General features: G+C 33.0%; 1 protein-coding gene across 1 annotated transcript; it reads right to left on the reverse strand.

Annotated features, from left to right (window-relative positions):
• Nucleotides 1-6,873, reverse strand: LOC148842839 (potassium channel AKT1-like). Its single transcript, XM_088960100.1, has 11 exons — nucleotides 6,557-6,873; nucleotides 5,495-5,860; nucleotides 5,350-5,407; nucleotides 4,945-5,262; nucleotides 4,396-4,641; nucleotides 4,215-4,313; nucleotides 3,952-3,984; nucleotides 3,642-3,827; nucleotides 3,138-3,332; nucleotides 2,957-3,032; nucleotides 1-1,276 (listed from the first exon to the last, which is right to left on the reverse strand). Exons 1-11 carry the CDS (start codon nucleotides 6,739-6,741, stop codon nucleotides 408-410), a joined length of 2,631 nt encoding a protein of 876 aa, XP_088816226.1. The 5' UTR covers nucleotides 6,742-6,873; the 3' UTR covers nucleotides 1-407.
• Between the last annotated feature and the right edge of the window lie 15,175 nt (nucleotides 6,874-22,048).

Here is a 22,048-nt window from a genome sequence, read left to right on the forward strand (position 1 = left end):
TGAGAACAAAAATTCTTTTTACAATTAGATTCCCTTCTAAAGGTTACAAAGCTTCTTCTCTTCAACTAAATATAAAAAAAGAAAATAACTTGCATTTACACTTTGATCTTCAACCCTGTAAAAGCTGTTTTCCCCCACAGAGGTTCATCTATCCATTTCATTTGTTTATTTTCTCCACTATTGTAAGCTTACTTCATCATTGTTTACTATCATCAGTCTCTCTTCCCTCTTTTCTACAAAGTACAAACCACCACCGGTCACCATCCTCCTTTGGTCCATACAAGCCCCCAAAAGTCAAAATGACGATCCATATGGGCTCCACAAGGATATAATCGCACAATTGGACCAATCCAAGAGGAGGAAAAGAAGAAAACAAAGGGCAATCTATCCATGGAAAATTCCCAGCTTCAATCCTTAGCCCGTTCCGTCCCATAATCACTAGCAATAATAAGATGATCACCATCTCTAATCAGCTGTATATCATCGATTTCGGCTCCCTCTTTGCTTAAGACTTTGGATGGAGAGAACCCAAATTTTTTAGAACATATTGCCAGTAATTCCTCAATGGACTGCGGCAGGAGTAGAAGTTTTCCAGTCACCAAGCCTTTCTCTGGGCAAGTAATTGTAACTCTGGCAGGGTAATTGCCACAACTCTTGCTGCAATTAACATGGGTTGCTGGAGGAACCAGACCCTTATCACCTGTCTGGGCAGCTGACATGATACCAAATAGAGAGTTGTGGAAGTTGTCAGTCCTCCGCCTTCGACGGTCCCTCCAAGGCATCTCTGGGTGAATGGCAGCACCACCTGGATACAAAGCATAGAGTGATGGCTCACTTGTAAACCTCCCAAGGTAGCGTACCCTTTGCTGCTCAGAAACAATAATGGTTGACTGATTCTTTGCCTCTTTCTTTGATTGGAAGAGGGTTTTTATTTCTTCATGGCCCTGCTGCTCTGCCAGATCCCTGGGGCTCCAACCATGGGAATCAGGCTTGTCAATGTCAGCTCCGTGGTCCAAAAGGAACTCAACTACTTCAATATTCCCCTCACAAACTGCAACATGAAGTGCAGTGGTTCCATTGCTTCTGGAGAGTGTAACGTCTCCACCATGGCGTACAATGTCCTTGAGCAAGTCCAACTTATTTTGCTCAGCAGCAGTGCATGCAAACTGACCCACATCACCTGAAACAAAGTTTGCACCATTGTCTTTCAGAAGTTTGATCACTGATTCATGCCGCCCCATTATTGCTTCCCACAAGGGAACGTTTCCTTCAGAATCTGCATGTGAGAAACCATTCATGATTATGATTAGTACCTAACAAAGTTTTGAATGTGTAAATTTGATTACCAGATCTGCATACAATACATACCCCAATATATTTCTAAAAGAAAGCTTAACTCAATTCAGCCATAGTCCAAACTATTTAGGTCAGCTACACAAATCCTGTCGGACCATTGTGCTCTATCAAGAGTCATATTTACTGTCAAATCATAAGACCTTAAATCACTTTTTACCACTGCAGACCACATTTTCTTTGGTCTTTCCTTGCTCTTCTTATAATACCGTAAGTCTAAAAAGAAAAAAAAAAAACTCTATTGAAATTAGAAAGGGTGTATTGGTTAGTGGTAGGGCCATTTTTTGTGCAATGATTATACTTTGGGCTATGAGTATGAGAACATCGGGCTCAAATTTGAGACTGGCCAGTGGCCAATGCCAAAGGTTAGATCTGTATCTACTACACCACTCCCAAGCCCCAGGGTAATCAGGACCATCATTGCTGATGGCCTTTTTTTATACTTGCATTTGTCATAAATGGAAGATGATTCGATGAGTTGGTTTCATAGTTGACCAATGGAGACATTTAAAAAAGTACAGGGGGCACATGTCAATGTCACACTGGGTAAATGGGTAAAATTAAAAGATATAAGATCTGTGTATATTATTATTATTATTATTATTACTATTATATAAAAAGAACTTGGCTAAATTTTATACAATGAGGGGATCATTCAATGAACAAGTACCACATAATTGACACATGTAATACCAAAGAAGGCAGCACATAAGCGTGTCTGTATCAGAGAAAGAAACCTTTCTGAAGTCATGATGACAAGTAACAGAGACAGGATTCCTTCAGTTCAGTATTTTAATTATAATGTCCTTATAAGTAGAATGCAACTTGTGCAATTATAGGGAAAGTCATCACAAGCAAAATATTGTTAATCTATTTTCTCAAGGACAACATAACAGCTTCCACAAGAGAAAAGTATATAATAGCAACTTGAAGAAATAAAGAAAACATAAAACCATTCCGATGAAATCTTGCACTATTATGAATTTAGTCAGGGAGCCTATTACTTTATCAGCAAGGCTCTCACATACTTTTGATAGCAGATGCAACTTGCTCAAGCAAATAACAAGCATGTTATGCTGCCACTTATTCACTTCTGCATCTATTTATCTATTTGATCCTTCATCCATAAAAAAGATGCAGAGAAATTAACAAACGCAAACTTTCATATATGATCCTTCATCCACAATCTTCAGGAATGATGGGACCAGCATCATTTATGATTGACTTTTTTCTATAAATGAAACATGACATTTTTATATACAGTTGACTGGACAATTCATGTATATATGAGCATATTTATTTCATAGGTAGTACTCAGTGATGGTACTGGGTTCTGGATTAGCTCACAAACATCACATATACTTGCATTACAAGAAACATATGTGAGGTTGTTTTTAACATTGGGGGAAAAAGGATATGCAATGACTAATGAGGTACTGTAATAATCTCAAAATCTGAGCAATCAAGTCAACCTACAATTAGAAATATAAAAGATAAAAGAACCTAGAATAGGAAAACAAAACAACATAAGGAGAGGAGAAAACAGAGTGAGCATAAAATTTTTAACAACAATTGACTATGAACTGATTTGGCTATTAGATACCTCTGCTGTTAGGGTTTGCTCCATAGTCAAGTAGAAGAAGGACACAGTTATCACTTCCTCTGGATGCTGCTATGTGCTGGTTATATATCATAGAAGATTAAAAAAAAAGCACAGATAAGAGACTTATTTAGAAGAAATCAAAGTCTCTAAAAAAATAAATTAGAAGAGGAAATTTTCATACCAGAGCACTGCGCCCATTGTTGTCAGATTCATTTGGATCCAAACCCCTTCTTAGTAACTGATGCAACAACAGATCATCTCCTCTAAGCGTTGCAAAGCACAGTGTTAGTGGAAGGTCCATCCTACCCCGAGCTAACATGTTCTCTGTCTCTGTTAAAATCCCTTGCATCAATGGGTCCTTCAGTTCTTTCAGATGCTGCCTCCATAGAAAGGGATAAGAAGTCCAATATTAATTTAGCAAGTTACAGCTGGCCATACAACTTATAGGAGTTTAATATCATCAGCCTACTATGGCAAATGGAATATATACCTCCAAATCCTACTAATTTTGATTGAGGATACACAGATTAGTTAAGGAATAGAGATGAACTAAAAGAAGCTCAAACACTATAAAAGGTAAAACTGTTTAGGGATTTTCAAATAATTAAAAGAAATTCCTATCCTTGGATAGCTTAGCTAATAAAATGTTCCCATAAATGTCATTTTGATTATCAGTTCTACAAACCTGCAGGAGATTATTCATGATTATGGTGCCATCTCCAACATTGGCCTGAACAATATTCAAAAAAGCAGTACGGTTCAACCTCAGAAGTTGACTCAGTCGTTTGGTGCGGACAGTGAACAACTGAGGCCTGTAACAGAGTACTCCAATCTCACCACAGATATTTCCAGCAATTGCCTCTCCAACAACCTGTAGTCATCCGTTGATGTCTTAGAGAGTGATCCCAGTGTTTTGGAAAATCTACATTAGCAACATTTTCAAAGGTCCACCTATAATAAATATTATACAGTAAGGTTTTAATGCTTATACTTGCCTGTTCAGTTCCATTCTTCAGCACCAGAAGGTCCTGCAAAGCTAACTTCACAATTAGAAGCTATTTTAATTGATTTTCTTTTCCTATAAGGACTAGGTCTAGGTCAGAGTTCCTAGCTCTTGAGTGAGAAGTAGAAGAATGATGGTCCATTAATCAATGCTTATGCTTGAGCGCATAACTTTTATTACCGGATATATAAATCAAATAGTAGGAAAAGAATATAGAGGAAAAAAGTGAAAAACTAAAGGAAGTTAGGTGTTCACCACAGCACCAGAAACCAATACATAAAAGTCTGTAGGTGCTTCATTCTGCAAGATCACATCTTCTTTTGGAGGGAAATATTCAGCTTTCATTTCTGAGACCTTCAACATTTATAGAATACCAAATGTCAAGGTAAGGAGAAAGAATAGTACATTAAATTTTGGGGTGCTACTAATATATTACCAGTTGGAATAGCAGGTCATTGGATACCCCACGAAACAAGTACACCTTATCAACAAGAGAGTAGAAGAGAAAATGTGATATACTTGATCGGATGGCTTTAGGGAGTGAATCAAGAGTCTCTTGCTGCTGCAGCCCTTCTGAGTCTGTTCTAAACTTCAAACACAAGTGTGCAAGCATCTGGTCTTGCAGGCGGACTGGGAGTTGGTGCCTCTGAGCAAAACTTGAGGCTGCCTGAATTGTATCCCTCTGTATTTCCAAGTAGGGAAAATTGATAAACACACAACAAAACCACAAGTGAACCTAATTCCTTAACAGGAAAAACACAGCTCATAGGCAAATATCCCTCAATATTAAATAAAACAAAATCAATAGAAATAGCATACTACATAGTTCCTTGCCATGTTATCATAGCAATGATGAATAGCTAGTTATTAAGCAAGATGAAAATTACAAACAGCAAAAGTAATTAACCAACTATGTTGCAATTTTCATCATTCAAGGCTTCATCCTTGATTGTGGATATAGACAAAGAGCTAAGAAGTGACTTACAAATTTCCGAGTTCGGCTAGTCCCATGGACAACCAAATTGGTCATATTTCCAATGAGATATGCTGTCAATCCAAGGTTGAAGAGCATATAGAAGATGTCAAAGATCATTTCCCTTGTGTTCACAGGATGCAGGTCACCATAACCAACAGTTGTGAGAGTAGTGATGGACCAGTAAAGTGATGTCACGTAGCGAATCCACAGGCTTGTCTCAAGAAAGTTCTCTATAGATGCTCCAATCCATGTCTTGCTGGGGTCATGGTACCGTGCAGCAATAAGGTAATAGAAACAGCCAGAGCAATGAACTGCAAATAGAGTGACCTATAGAAAGATCCGAAAAATAAGGTAGGTCAAATAAAGAGTCACCCTTTTAACAATAATAACCAAAGGCTCCTCTGAGACACTTACACAGATAAGCTTTGCACATCTAACCCAAAAGTAATTGAAGTGCCTGTCCTTCTCCAATCTGTTCAAAATAGAACACCACCAACATTTGTAATCCAGAAATCCACATATCATACTCGACAATTAAAAGGCTTGAATACAACCATACCTGGCAAACATAGAACTCACTCTTCGGAGACGCCAGAGACGAAGCATGTTAAAGAATCCATACGACTGCAGAGAAGAGGGCAACATCTTCCTTGCAAGTTCAGAAGGGATTGTGGATATGACATCAAAGGCTAACCAGGTACTAGTGTACCTCCAAGCAATCTGCTTAGGGTTGTCAATGAGAAGATAAGTAATTTTATCAAGGTAGGCAACAAAAAATGTGAGGACGATATCTATGGCAAAGAATGCGTTAACCACGTTATCAGTAATGGCTAGTGCTCCCTTCGGTCTCTCAAGGAATCCAAATTCGAAAGGAGATACCCATGCAGTATAGAGAACAAGAATGACCAGAAAAGATTCCCAAATTCTGCAAGAATCAGTTGATTAACGGGTTAGTTAAGAATCATAGACCTGTTTAATTATGAGAGCAAAAAACCTCTAAATCGTCGCATAATCACCTCCACACTTTTAAAGACAGAAAGCCAGACACATACATACGATAGGAATGACAAGATTCCAAAAGGCCAAAAATTAAACCATTACAACCGCTGCAGAGTGAATTTCACTCATTAGAAGACTTTACAATCTTCTATCTATGACCATTCTCAGACTCTGAAATATAACACAAACTCAACCGCCAAAGTAAGAATGGAAAGAAAATATTGTTCTAGCAAACCATCAAAATCCAAGTGAGTATCATCAAGTACTGCATTTAACCAGCAAGAAATTCAAGTATTTTCAGAAGTTAACACCATACCAAACAAATTAACATACTATCTCAACAAGGAAAATATCGACATAGCAGCAAAACACAGCAAGGAAAATATTTTTTTTCTTATTTCCAATAAACAAAAATAATAGAAAAAACAAGATACAAAAGAAAGAAAAGAAAAAAATATGCAGCCCATGATCAATAACTTCGAAAGAACGAAGAAAAATGAAAACAAGATATGAAGGAAAGAAAAAAAAGAAAAAAGAACGCAGCCCATGATCAAGAGCTTGGAAAGAAAGAACGAAAAATAATGAAGATATTCGAACGAAACAAAAAGAGGATTATCATCACCTGTAACGACGATCGTAAGGAGAAATGATGAACCTACGAAGCTTAACTCTGCGATTGCTTCTCGCCCCAAGCGAAGGTAGAATCTCGCTTGTAAGGCTGTAATGGCTTCCATCCAAAGACATCTGTTCTATCTCCTGCCCACAGACGTAGCCCCTAAAAACCCCTCTCCTAGCTCTCTCCGGCATTGCTGCAACTTTCCAATGCTCCCCAACGGCCTCGAGTTTTCTCCAGCAAGTTTATTCTTCTTCCTTCTCGAAGACGCTGTCTAGTGTCTTCGCTGCTGCTTGTGTTCTTTGTCTTGTCTATAGTCCATCGCTCCTTAGTCCTACCACCTGTTCCACGGCTCTATATAGTTAGTACTTCAGTCCTTAGTCCTTACCGAGTAACCGACTGAGGCGGTATTGGGGTTGACGGATTCATTGAGTTTGTCTTTGATACTCGGAATGAAGTAGAAGTTCGCTGAGTTCCGATTCTAGAAATCTTAAACCAAGTTCGGTTTTTCTCAGAAGTCAGAAAAACATATCGTAATTCACAACCGAAAATAGAACCACCAATCGAATGCCCCTGATTTATTACCAAATAAAACTCGCTAACTGAAAAGGAAAATCCAAATTTGACAAGCAAGGAAAGGAAAGTAGTAAACTAGGCCACTGATGGTGGCTCAGTTGCTAGATTCTCTGACTCGTCTTGGTAGAGATCAAATCCCACTGCCACCGGGGGTTGGGGGATTAAGGGAAAGGGGATGAAGATGAATATAATTGAGATCTAATTTATTTTGTGGGTCCCGTCTAGACTGTGAAAATTCTTTCCTATTAATCAGACGGTAGGAATGAATGGATGAATATATTGTGCCCAATAATAAGGATCGGATGCCGTCCGATTGTTAACCTGAAGGGGTCCCACCCGTTCGCTGATGGGCGGTGTCATCAAAGTGCCTATCTTTTAGTGTTAGATGAAGAGCATTTATACTGAGTTCGAAACATCTGAAACATTTCCGTACGGAGATATTCTCAATGTACGGCTGCAACGAGTTAAGGTTGGTGTGAGACACGGACTAATCTATAAGAGCAAATCCGAAACTTTTTTAAAGCCAGAAGCAAATCCCAATTCGAATTTACTGCTTCTGAATTATGAAATAAATGAGTAGTTGGGTGAGTTAATGGTAGTGGTAAACAGTTCGTACCGTACGCATGAATAAAATAGTGAGTAGAGAATTTTTTTGGAAATTGTGTCTCGAATTTCTCCAATAAAATATTGGGTGCATGCACTAATAACTATTCATATCTACGCTTCACTTAGGGCGCCCCACAAACACCCCACATCATATCCCACCGTGTATTGGGAGAGTTAGCATCTCCGTCTCACAAGGGGTCATTCCACAGCACATTCCTATTGTGTATTGAGAACATTTTTCCATAATAGAATTAGAATTAAGGATGTTATCATTGAGAAATGTTTTCAATACACAGCAAAGATATGCTGTGGGGCGGCCCCTTGTGGGGAGTTCAGATCTGTGCCCTATAATGTTCCACAGCGCATCATTGCCTTGTATTAGGAATATCTCCCGATGATGATATCATCGAATCTGGTACTATCATCAGGAGATATTTCCAATACATGGTGGAGATGCGCTGTGGGACATTGTGGGGCGCAGATGTAAATTCTTTTGTGGGATAGAGATGTGATCTCGTATTGGGAGATGATCCCAATACACGTAGAGATGTCCATGTAGGGTGCAGATGTGATCTATGCATGTCTGTGCAGGGTTCAGGTATCTTCTACCAATATAACGCTTCCAATAACATCCCAACCGGTCACTGCAGATATACATTGAGAACATCTTACATCTCCGCACAGCACCTCCCATCCATGTGTATTGGGAACATCTCTCTCTCCATGATAAGTGCGGGAGGTGTTCACAATGTACAGTGAGATGTGCAATGTGGGGTTAATGAATATAATTACAAATATAAAATTAAATTAAAATTTTAATTTTAATTCATAAAAGCACGATCAGATCTCTAACCGGCCTGGGAGAATTCATATTTACACCCCACAACAAATCTCCACTTTATATTGAGAATATCTCCCTATAACAATACAGGAGATGATGAGACATTACTAGGAGATGTTCCTAATACAAGGTGAGAATGTGCGCCCTTTTTTGGGATGCAGATGTAAACTTAGCCTGAGAAGAAAAGAGGACATATAATATCAAGGCAGGGTGTGGGGTTAATGATATTGACACCCTGTAAAAACTCAGCCTGGTCTTCTATGATCATCCCTAACTTGTTGCAATAGCCAAAAAACACTAAAATTCTAATGTGTTAATGACATAGTAGTTGAGATATTGATAATCACCTTGTACTATCCCCACGCTTTAACTAAGTGGTAACTAATCAGGTGGTATTTATCAAAATTTATGGAGTTTTGATTGGTCACAGCTCTTCTAGTACCATATAGTTCTAGCATCATAAATTTACCCTAAAAGCATTTGCTAAAAACAATGTTGGCAATTTTATGATACGAAAAAGGCACCGTATCCAAAACATTTTAACTAATTAAAATTTCATGTGAATTTAAATGAAAATATCAAATTGTTCTAGTTATCATACCTTTTTGGCACTATAGCTATATTCCACATTAAAATTAGTTTACACTTGGGGGTATTTGTGATTATGTATGGTTTTTTTTTTTATTATATATATAACAAAATGACTTCCATCAGCACAAAACAATATGAGTAATTTTTTAACCAATTTTTTTGGTCCAATTTGATTGTTACTCAAATTCATTTGCATTAGAGTAAATTTTTAAGGCTACAATCGAATCTAGCTCCAATCAAATAGTTTGGGCTTGAGTTCAATTAAGTTGGATTTAAGTTAGATTCTAAATGAGTTTGAACCTCAAGGTAAGCTCAATTAGTTATTCGAGTCAAGACATACCAAAGTTCCACTTGATTTGACTCGATTGGACCCCCTAGTATAAATACATGAAAGTGAAAATAGGGTGAGTGTAAATTATAGTTTATTTTTGCTTTAAATTTGACTTTGTCTTATTTGCTTGTAAGAAGTACAAATATACAATAGGAAATAAAATTATGCTGTCTCACATTATATGCAAGAGAGTGGAAACAAGAGGATGATTATTTGTTTGTGAATAAAGTAAGAAGTACAGATACAAATATGTACGGTGCAAAAATACACAAAATAATATAAAAATATAAGGTTGTGTTTGGTTGCAATATAAATAAACTTACAATGATGCAAAACCATAACAGTGTAAATGATTTGAGTGTAAATTCTGACCTATTTTTGTTTCAAATTTTAGTATATTTTGTTTGATAGTTGTACAAATGAAGTAAACTAAAATATGAAGCAGAATAAAGTAAAATCCAAAACAAAATTAAAACAAAAATTTATGATTTTTACATTTACACTCCTATACATTTATACTAGTACAAATAAATTTACACTACAACCAAACATAGCCAAAATGCAAAATCTGTAATTTATATTGCCAGTGCAAATGAGACAAAAAGAAACAGAGAAATGTGTTTTCATAATTACCAAAAAAGAATATAAATGGTCTATAACTATAATGCACTTGTTTCACGGTGATACTAATTAAAATATTTATATACATGATATAAATAAAAAGTAACATGGCATGTCTAAGCCTAATTACCTAATAATAATGCATTATTGTACAAAGTCAAACCATCGCGGATAACGGGATAGGGGGACAAACAAAAAACTTATTATAAAGTACGTAGATGTCTTATTTTAATAGACATTATACAAAAACAAATAATATATATATATATGTACATTCATACTTTCAATTTTGTTTTTTTTTTCAATTAATAATAAGAAGAATCCAAAACCACTTGGCAGGAGTAAAGAAGAATGGAAAAAAGGTGAAGCAAGTGGTCCATAACATGCAGCATTTGACCTCAAAGGAATTAATTGTCGTCTTTAGGCCACAAGATAAGCCAAAAAACCATCTCTTTCCCTTTAAATTCAAAGGCTGGTGTCATATTTATATATATAATTACCATGGTTGGCCATCCTAATACTGTCACATACCTGGTTTGAACTGGTCGCTGAGCTAAGGAGCCCTTCGTAGACCAGAAAAGGGAAACCACTTGCAGTAAATTGTGAAGATGTAAACAAATTGAGCTCATTCCTTACGCCCGTTGATCCCCCTCCCTTTCAACTTTCAACCCTTCAAACCAAAGATAGTTGGGTTTGGATTAGCAGCAGCTGATAAGGCGGATCAAAGAGAAACAGCGCATATGTCAGCTGACTTAACCAACAATTCTAACCACAAAATGGGTTGACCTATTGAGATATCTCCTCTTAATATTCCACTATTTAAAAAAAAAAAAAGGTCATTTTCTAGTACATTCTCTATAGTTTTATAGATTTATTTAAAACCTATCCCATGTTTTTTCTTTTTTTCGTTTTATGGGAACACTCTCTATATAGTTTGTAATGTATTTTCTTAATTGATATTTCACCGAGAATTATTTGTTTTATCATCTGAAAATAATAACATACCAATGTTTTTGTATAAAAAATAAAAAGTTGGGGTCAAAACTATCATTTGCCACTTTGATTTAATGAAAGGCAGACTAAATAAATTGATTATAAACTATCGAAGATATTTTAGTAAAATGCAAATTATATATATAGATAGGTTTTGATAAATTGATATAACTATAGGGGTGATTTTAGTAAATGATCATCCCATACAATACAATTAATACAGTACACTAGTCTCATCCCAAGGAATTAATACCAATGGAATGGTTGGTGGTGCAGACCTTCTCGAACATTTGACAAATCACACATACATATTCACATCTGTGCCCCACAATACTCCACAGAACATCCTCACCTTGTATTGGGAGCATCTCTCATGATGTCTCATATCCCCGTTACAAGGTGGGGACGTTCTGTGGGGCATTGTGGGGCTTTTCCTTTTAGGGCGCAGATGTGAACTCTACACATACACTCTCTATCAATCTCTTTCTCTTCAATTTAAAAAAAAAAAGAGATCAATTGCGGTGTGGATATTACCGTAAGCAACATTGGTCGGCGGCATTCCTTCACAATTATTGAACTGTTCTTAAGTCGTGGCTTAGTGAGGGGGCTGGGCGTGAAGAGAATGTGGCGGTGGTTTTGTTTGACCAAATTAATTATATATATACACACACTTTGAATGATCTTCTTAGATTTCAGAATTTTTCAGTGGCTTGCCCTGACCTGCCGCCTGTGAATTGGGCATAGAAGGTCTCATTTATATATATATACAAACTTTGAATCAATTGTTTCCATAGAATTGGAACCTTTAAGCTATTATCTGGAATGATCTCTTTTGTAAAAAACAAACAAATCAAAAAGAAGAAGAAAGAGAATGATTCATTTGTTAAAGAATCTAACCAACAATTTTCATTGAATTTAACGTGCCAAAATAGAAAAACGTTGACTGTTTGGAAAAAACACCCACTCAGGTCCTTGTTTGTTTTCTGATTATGACTATTGGTTGCAAATATTCTTTTACCCCTTGCCCACGACAACGTGTCCATAAAGCTCCCAAACAGTTCAAACTATTTTTTTTTTGAAAACAGGAAAAGGTTTCCCTGTTAAAATAGTCTTGGGATTGGAAATTTGAAGGGTGGAGAATAATAATATAGTATTGTAACGCAGCAGAATTACTGACTGGGGGACCACTGAATTTTGCATACCTACTATGTGTTCATCTGGGTTCACATAACACAAACACTGCTGAGATCCATGAGATCCTATGGATGGGTTGAAGTTTGTCTGCACATCTAACCTGACAGAACCTTACTCAATTTCATGTATTTCCCAATGGGTTATTATATTCTGCATAGGGTGTATCCGTACTTTTTTAGAAAAAAAAATGCATACCTTCTATCAAATCAACGGTTAGTAATTACAACAGAACTGGATCCACATGCGTCATTTTTATTTTTAATCACAAAAATAACCTTGGTCAGCTTGCCTACCCTATTTACTAATTTTTATATAACAAAAATACCCTTGATTTATTTTTCTCCCCAATTTTATTGTCTATTACATGTTCATTCATCTCACACCCCATCAACGATATATTCCAGTTAGCTCATTATTTGAGTGAATTTTGGGCCTATTTACTAAAATCTACCTTTTAGTTTGTATATATCTAAAACATCCACGGAACTGGTCATGCATGTGATCTCTTAAAATGAATGAAAATTTTAAAAGGGGCATGTATCCAGAGAATTTTGGTCCAAAACTACTTCTATCAGTGGGGAGAAGGCTTTTTTTCTGATAGGTTGATAAAAACTATCAGGGATATTTTTGGAATAAGAAACCCAGGACTCATGCCCTTTCGCATCTTCCACTCATTTTAAGAAATCACATGATCATTCCCAGATAAAAATAAAAAAAAGAAAATACAAATAATTTCTGACAAAAGATTAATTAAATAAAATAATAACAAACTATAAAGAATGTTTTAATGATACACAAAAAAATACAAGGTGAGTTTTAATAAATATATAAAATTATAAGGAGTTTCATAATAATTGAAGCATCAGAACTTGGTTCAAAGGATGGAGTTGAAAGGGATTCCTGGAGGCAGGAGGTATCACAAAAAGTCAAAAGAGAGTACAAAAAGTAGTGGGATATTCTAGATAATAACCCTTATTTTTTTAAAACCCCCTTTCAATTTATTTGTGATGGACCTGTGGCCCAACCCGCAGAGCTATTTTCGTGGGAAGAAAAAGCACAAACAAAAAAGATATAGTATCTTATTGGCTACCATGTTTTTTATTTCAATTTATTGGTCAATTGTTTTTTTGGATATCATATCTTTTTGGTATAACAGTCCAACCCGATTGAAAAACAACCATGGTAGCTCAATATCTTTTTGTTTAACCTTTTCTCCTTTTTAAAAGCTTTTTATTTCCCTTGGAAGAAAGAGTGGAATCAATTGTGGAAGTCCACGACGGCAAGGCTGTTTGAGAACAACCATAAAAGCCCAACTCCTTTTTTTGTTTTTGTAGTAGTAGGCCCTTGGTATCCATGAAGGTGGTTTCAAGGTAGTTCAAAATATTCATGATACATGGTAGATGCAGACAAAAATAAGATGGTAAAAAGTGCCAAAACCAGCAGGGTCGATTCTAGCCACTTCATGTGAATTGCTGACTTTATTATCCTCTCTCTCTCTCTCTCTCTCTACTTTTTCGATTGAAAACGTGGAATTGCAACTACATCCGTGGGTTGATTCAAGATTCCTTCATGGAGAGGTATGTATTATATACGTGCACGATAAACCTGGGAATTTGCAGTTGACCTCTTTCCGATTAATGATGGTTATCCAGTTTGTTGCATGATTTACAGTTTGATAACTTTGTGATATGGATTGGAGGAGCTAGAACTTAGACTTAGAATACTTGAGAAATTATGTTCACAATGTACAGTTGTAATATCATTTGGGTAGGTGTGGATGGGTTTCTTGTAGATCTCTTATCCACACCTGTTCACAACATACTACAGCTATGCATTGGGAACATCTCCCCATGAATGCTAATATGTATAGTTTTCAAAATTAGACCGGACCAGGCCGGAAAAGTCGAGAACCGGTCTGTTTTACCCTAGAAATTTTATTTCGCCAAAAACCGTTGATTTGATCACCAAACTGCTAATCCAGATGATTGAACCATTCGAATCGTCCAACGATTTTAGCCATTTTTTATTTTATTTTTATCAGAACAAACCATCCGTTTAACTCAAATGGTTCGGGAAACGGGCCTCTATCGATTCATTGTCTGATTCAATTTTAAAATCCTTGATAACATGTAAAAGAAAAGATGTCCTCAATGTTAGCTGTAATGTCCTGTGTGTAGGATCCTTGTAGGCAGGAGATCCCAGCTCATTTGGGGGTTATAACCTATAACTTGCCATGATTCCTATATAAGGCCAAAATTCAATTTCAAATACACTTTTGAAAACCACACTGTCGGAAAAATGCATTTCTGAATTCTTTTGTTTAATCTACCACATACCATTTTGAGGGTTATCTTTGGTTTCATTGTCGTGTTTGCAGAAAAATGGTGATACATTGAAGCCATGTCAGCAATAATACCTTGCAAGAGTACCCCAAATGGGCTGATTTTTGCGAATCAAGTGATGCATTTTTTTTTTTTTTTTTGCCATTTTCAGCTACCCAGGAGCATATCAATGAGCTGAAGATAAGATTGTACACAACAGGCTAGGTTACTTATGACAAATGAACACACCAGTGTTCAGTACAGATGGGCCCAGATGGGACCCACAATAAACACTGATGTGTTAACTCGAGATTGGTAAGCGCAGCTTGGTGTTTACAATCTTGTCTTTAAGCCGGGCTCAACCTAGGAACATATCATGATTTTTTTTTGTTTTAAGAATATCTGATGTGTGTATCATTGTTTTCTAAAAAATGGCAATAGAACCACACACCTCCTAAATTGTAGTTCTCAACTCTTAAAATTTTGTGGTTTCTTGAATTTCTAAAATAAGAAATTAAATATGGGGCTAGGGGTATTCACAGTTCGGTTAACTGAATCGTGGGGTTTTTCTTTGAATTGAACCAGTATTATCGGTTTTTTGGAAAATCGGCAGTTGAAATCAAACCGAAGCTAGTCGGTTAATTGTTGGTTCAATTCATTGTTTTTTTCGGTTTTTTTTATTTTTACAATATATATTATAAAAATATATATAAATATATAATAAAAAATTATAAATATTTTTTAAATATTATATTTTAAATAATAAATAATATATCATATATTATAAATATATATGTAATGCATGTTTATTAATTTAGGATATATAAAATATATATAATATACATAAATATATAAAAATATATAAAAATATATGTATACCAGTCAGTTCAGTTAACTTCCAGTTTTCTATATTGGTTAACTGAAACTGAACTGGTACCTTCGATTTTTAAAAACACCGAACCGATCGGTTCAGTTAATCGATTTTTCGATTTGGTTTTAGTCATTTTTTTGGTTAGTTCAGTTTCTCATTTATTTATTTATTTTGCTCACCCCTATATGGGGCTATTTAAGCTCACCCACAACTAATTCAGTTGAGAAACCGGTCAAATGTAATGTGTACATCTTTTTAACACTAGATCATGCATCTCAGGTACCCAGGTTTCCTACATACTTTCTCTACCTGCACCCTACCCATAATGCATCACAACCACACATCTCATAGATGATGTGTGACTGCAATTCAAGGCAAGTAGAGAGTAATGGGTAATAACTTTGAGTTGGCATCTCATAGGTCTCTAGTAATTCTCTACTAATTAATATTGTAAGACTTGAGTCAAACCAAAAACTAGAATGCTTCACAAGTCACAGTTTTTCAAGTTAACTATTAAATGTGCATGTGCTTTATATGTGATAATTTTTTATGATAATGATGATAGTAAATAATATTTTCAAATTTTCTACAACATTTTTATGTTTCTATTTCTATAAAAATTATTCTTATTTATCACACTTTTTTTATTTAATACGATGAATATATAATATTAGAGATGTGCCCAAATGTTTTCTACAATTTTTTGGCATTTTTTATACTTTTTGTGTATTTTCATTTTTATTATTTCTTAATTATGGCATCAAGGGTTTACACATTTGACCCAAAAATTTGAATTGTTGATTCACTATGAAACAAAAAAACAACTCTGTTTTGGTAAATTTGTATTTTATTTCTATCATCAATAAGAACAATTGTTCTTTATCACATTTGTTTTTTAATGTGTTTAATTAATATAAGATTCAATGAAAGAATATGATTTAACCCTATATTTAAAACTTAATGAGAGAGAGTTGAATGAGGAGAAATGTAGTAGTTCAAATTACATTTTGTACCCACAATTAGAGAGAGAGAGAGAGAGAGAGAGAGAGAGAGAGAGAGAGAGAGAGCACAAATCAATGAACGTTAATGAGAGTTAATTCCTTAAATATAAGACCTAATGAGAGGGATTTAAATGAGGAAAAAAGTTATTCAAATTACATTTTTGTCCTTACAATGAGAGGGGGACCAAATTCTTGAAATATAGTAGTTTAGGTAGACAAAGTTTCCATACTCTCATTCACACTTTAAATGTCTTAAATTAGTGATTAAATGTAAAGATTAGAATACTTAGACACTTATCTTTTACAATAATTAACATTATGTAATACTATTAAAATATTCTGATTTAATGCCTTCGAATGAAACCAAGACAATAACTGACATCAAATAGTAAAGATGCCTATCAATTATCTCATCTTTTAAATTAGTATTAATTTAATGTTGTATTTATGACATTTTATTTATTACATTAGAAATATTATTTAATATAAAAAGCTAAGTACAAGTATTAATATGACATTAAATGTCCACTAATGTTAAAATAAATGAATCAATTAATTTGGTTGTCTCATTTCTAACCAAAATATTTTATATTATTATTAATTATCTCTCAATTTTAACTTTATATTAATCTAATACTCTATGAAAAGATTCATCATGGATGCATTTGTAAAAAGTATTAAACTATTGGAGTTCTCCATATATCTTTTGATTTCTAATATTATTGATAAAATAAAACAATTAACTCAAATATCTATCTATCTATCTATAGCAAGACGGTCCATGTCATCATGCCTCGCCTTACTCCAAACTCTCATTCATAATTTCCTATTTTTTTGAATTTTTTATATTTTTAATTTGACATAATTACCCATTAAACCAATAAGAAAATAACATACACTTAACTATTTCTAACAACCATAATGAAAGTGGGATTTGCTTTTCTAATGTTTAGCCAAGTGGTATCACTTTCCCCCACTTTTTATCTACATCTATCTAAAGTCAATTTCAATTAAAACTATTCACAATCCCTCCAGGTGGAGGGGAGGCCACCTTAAGATTTTATTAACCATTTTCAAAAAGCAGAAATAAGGAAAAAAAACAAGGGAGGACATATCCCGCCTCGCCCCATACCCAAAATACAACTTACTCTCCCTAAGACTCTCAACCCATCCCATAAATACATAAGAAAAAAAAAAGAAAAGCAAGAGAGAGGCAAAACATACCAAGGAAAAAAATATTCACAATTGTCTAAATATTATAATGAAATTATATACTAAATTTAAAATATTTATTCAAAACACAAAAATTAATTATAATAGATTTTATATTCATATTATTAATAATTCTATATTTTTATAAAATTCATCATGAAATTGTGTAGTAACAATATAAATTATAATTTTACAAATTATTCAAATTAAAAGTTATTCAAACAATAGAATTTAACAATAAAAAATAAAACACTATTTAAATATTTCAGAAACTAAATATCTTAAATAAAAAAATTAAAATAGCTAAATAATAATATAATAAAATATTTGAAATTACATAATATAAATAGTTAAAATAACGAAATTATGTAATAAATTTAAAAAGAATCTTAAAAGTAGAAAAATAATTATAATATATTTCATAATGTTCATATTAACAATAATTTAATATTTTACAAAATTAATAACGAATTATATAATAATAGTACTAATTATAATTTTATGGATTATTCAATTCAATAAATAATTAATATCTTAAAATTTAAATAACAATATTATTTAAATAATTAAATAGTATTGTAAATAACTAATTTCACTTATATCAATTAATAAATATAGAAAATAACTTTCAAAAAATTAATATTTATTGGTAATAATTTTTCAATAATAGTGTATATTCATTGTATATTTATATATACTAAAATTAATATTTATTTTATTTTTTGATAAATATGTTTTTTAATAATTATTTATAAATCTATTTTTGTTTTGTCATTTAACATAAAATTGCCAATAATTATTGGAGATTAAACAACTATTATTTAACTTTAAAATTTAATTTATTGTATTTTTGTTATAAATTTATTTTTAGTAATTATGTATTTTTTATAATTTACTGGTTAATATTTATTAGAGATTAAACTATTATTTGAGATTACACTATTTATTGACTAATTTAATATATTCTCAGTATTAATTGTATTTTTATTAGATATCTATTGTATTTCTATTATAAAATTATTTTCAATAGTTGTGTATTTTTGCTATAAATTTTCAACAATTATTGGAGATTAAACTATTGCTATTTATTAGAGATTAGACTATTAATTTAGTTGAAATTAGGAGTGTTCAACTTCAAGGATCGGTTCAGTTCAGTTGTAGGTTGCTTTGCAAACCAAATCGACCTTGTCAGGTCAGGAGTTTGTCACTCGAAACCGACTGACCATTAGCGAAAACCCGCCAACTTCGGGTTGTATCGGTTTGGGTCTATTTTCCGTTTAATTTGTTTGTTCAAAAGATTTAAAATTAAAAATTAAATTTAAATTTAATTAGTTACAGTGGTATTATTAAAAAATAAATAAATTTATAATATAAAATATTTTAAACTAAAAAATATAGGAATTTTCCCACTTTCTTGTATTAAATTTAGTCAGTTTTGGTCAATTTACAAATGGCCAAACTGAAAATGACCTAACTTGGTCGGGTTAGAAAATTGTTGAACCAAAGTTGGTCAGAAATACTAGAAAATCGACCATCGCATGAGTAAATTATATACTCTTATGTATTTCTATTGTTTAGCTTTTGCTTAACAAAACCCATCCATCGCATGAGTTTCCTTACTCCATTACCCCACACCCCATTCAATTCCTAAAATCTCTCCCACAATCTATATCCACTCACTCTCATTTAAAATATTCATATTAATTAATAAATAGTTAAATACGGTATTCAAAGTGTATTAAATAGTGTTATTATCAAAAGTTAATAAGTATGGTTAGTAAATTACCAAAAAATAATAAATATTGTTATTAATTAACTCATCATGACTTTTTAAAGTATTTTGGGTCAATATTGTTATATTCATGTTAATTAACAATATTTTATAGAAAAATTGAGAATTGTATTTAACAATTATCAAAAAGTACAAAATTTTAGGTATTTCTATTATTATAGTTAATAACCGAATGCCAATGGGGGAACAAAATATTATAATGTTGGAAAATGAAATTATTAATTAATTTATATTGGAAAATAAAAGATAAATTACTGTAAATTTGTTAGTAAACTACCTAATAAAAATAATTATTTAATAATAATTTAAAATAATTTTTAGTAAACCTCCATAATTACACAAATTTAATAAAATTTTCAAAAATTTTCATAAAACTACATTTTCGTAAAGTAACATTTTGGAAATTTTAGGAAAATTGATTACATTTCGTAGATTTTGGAAAACTATTGAAAAAATATATAATACTCATTGTAAATTATTAAAGATAAATGAGTATGGGAAAGGGAAAACTGTAATTTGAATCAATAATTAAACAAACTAAGATACATTAGTATAATATTGGGAAAAAGGAAATTCTTGATTGGTTTATATTAGAAAATATAAGACAAATTAGTGTAATTATGTAAGTAAACCATTCAAAAAGAAAATAAATTTAATAACAATTTAAAAATAAATTTGAATAAATTTTCAAAATTACACAAATGTAATAAAATTTCCAAAAATTTCATAAAATTACATTTTTAAAAATTAAAGACAATTTATTGTACTTTTAGAAATTTACCATGTGGTTGATACTTAGTATATATCCTTTTGATCATTTTTGTCATCAAATTGAATATTAGGTTGACGGGGAGTGGGTGCCTTGCCTTGAACCCCACCCAACCCCAAGGATGGGACGGGGAAGATTTGAGAATTCCTCATCCTTGTTGAGGAGTGGGTGTCTTGCCCTGAACTCACCCGATACTGAGGACATGGCAAGGAAATTCGAGGAATCCCTATCCCGCTAACGGGGAGTGGGTGCCTTACCTTGAACCCTCCTAACATTGGGGACGGGACGAAGATGGGTAGAGTGTCTTGGCTACGCAACGAGGACAGTGATGAGGTGCCCTGCATAGAACCCACCCCATTGCCATTCTTATATAATTGTTAATTCTTAGTGAAATTAATAAAAATGTTAGCTTTTGTAATTATTTTTATTTATTTAAAGTCAATCAAAATTTTATTTAAAAATAATAAAAATTATTAAAATTACCACAAATGATTAATAAAAGTAAATTTATTAAAAAATGTTCATATTAAATTAACAACAATTATTTTCTGTAAATCAATATTAAATGAAAATACAATTATTAAAATTTTAAATATTAACAATAACTTTGAATACTTTTAGTTAATTAATAACATATTTTGATTATTAATTTATCAATTAATTAATAGTAAATAAAATTATTCAATCTTTCAAAATTTCTTGTGCATTGCATGCGTCCCTACTAGTGATATATATATAAAGCAAGGTTGTCCTTGCCACATGGCCTCTCCTTTGTCCAAACCCCTCTTCATGCATTCTTAATTCTCTCTCCCTTCCCATTCCTACCACTCCCATTAATCCAAGTCAATAGATTCTCGATATCACATGGCCTCTCCTTTCTCTAAACCCCCTTTTTGCATTCTCCTTAGTTCTTTCTCCCTTTCCATTCCTATCACTCCCATTAAGCCCTATCTATAGATTCTCCCTCTCTATTAATCTCTCTCCCCAATTAGTAATGTATCATATTACTCCACTCCACAATTAATTCTAAAATCTCTCACCTAAAATATCTATATCTACTCTCTTTTCCTAAAATTTCTCTCACCTAAGACATCTCCTCTAAACATCAACCTTTGACTTAATGTAGCTAAACTAAACCTGCAAGCTCTTAAAACAAAAGAAACAAATTTCTCCCAATAACATTCAAACCAGTACCCTTACAACAGTCATCCACATCGGCACTCTCCCTTATTTATCTTATCTCTTTTCTTTAATTTTTGATTTTTTATGTTTTTTTTCTAATTTATTTATTTTTTTAAAATTGTTTGAAATGAGGGGCGTTCCTCCATCTTCACTACCCCTTCAATTCTCGTCCAAAACTGAAACATTTTCCAAAAATGCTAAGTCTATTAGTTCAATACCATCTTTCACCCTCATTTCTTTACTATTTTCTCCCATAAAGAGCATGAACTAAGGTTTTTGTGTTCAAGCTATCGGTTTATACCATGTTCAAGCTATTAGTTAAATTCTATTTTTCTCAAGCTATAGAAAATAAAACTAGTATAAACTCATTGGTTTAAGCTTACTCTTATTTGAATTTGTTTATGAGATATCTAAATTTCATTAATTTAACCAATCTTGCATAATCCATTGCAGCTTTTATCATGTTCATGATCCCATTGCATCTTCTTCTTCTCACGTTCATTTTCATTGTTACTTTGGCATAGGTTTTGGATGAAACTGGAATGAAGTCCTTTGTAAGATTATTGTTTCTTACTCTGTTCTTATCGTTCTTTCAAAGTT

The sequence above is a fragment of the Nelumbo lutea genome, chromosome 8 (assembly GCF_056320005.1).
Source record: "Nelumbo lutea isolate HS-2025 chromosome 8, American lotus-T2T, whole genome shotgun sequence".
NCBI lineage: Eukaryota > Viridiplantae > Streptophyta > Magnoliopsida > Proteales > Nelumbonaceae > Nelumbo > Nelumbo lutea.

What these genes read in the sequence shown, in the direction of transcription:
- LOC148842839 (XM_088960100.1), bottom strand. Translation starts at nt 6,741, where the DNA reads ATGCCGGAGAGAGCTAGGAGAGGGGTTTTTAGGGGCTACGTCTGTGGG. An exon ending in GTGAGTTCTATGTTTGCCAG is followed by an intron (nt 5,408 to 5,494) that starts GTATGGTTGTAT and finishes TATTTTGAACAG; the next exon opens with ATTGGAGAAGGACAGGCACT. An exon ending in AGCAAACCCTAACAGCAGAG is followed by an intron (nt 1,277 to 2,956) that starts GTATCTAATAGC and finishes TCTCACATGCAG; the next exon opens with ATTCTGAAGGAAACGTTCCC.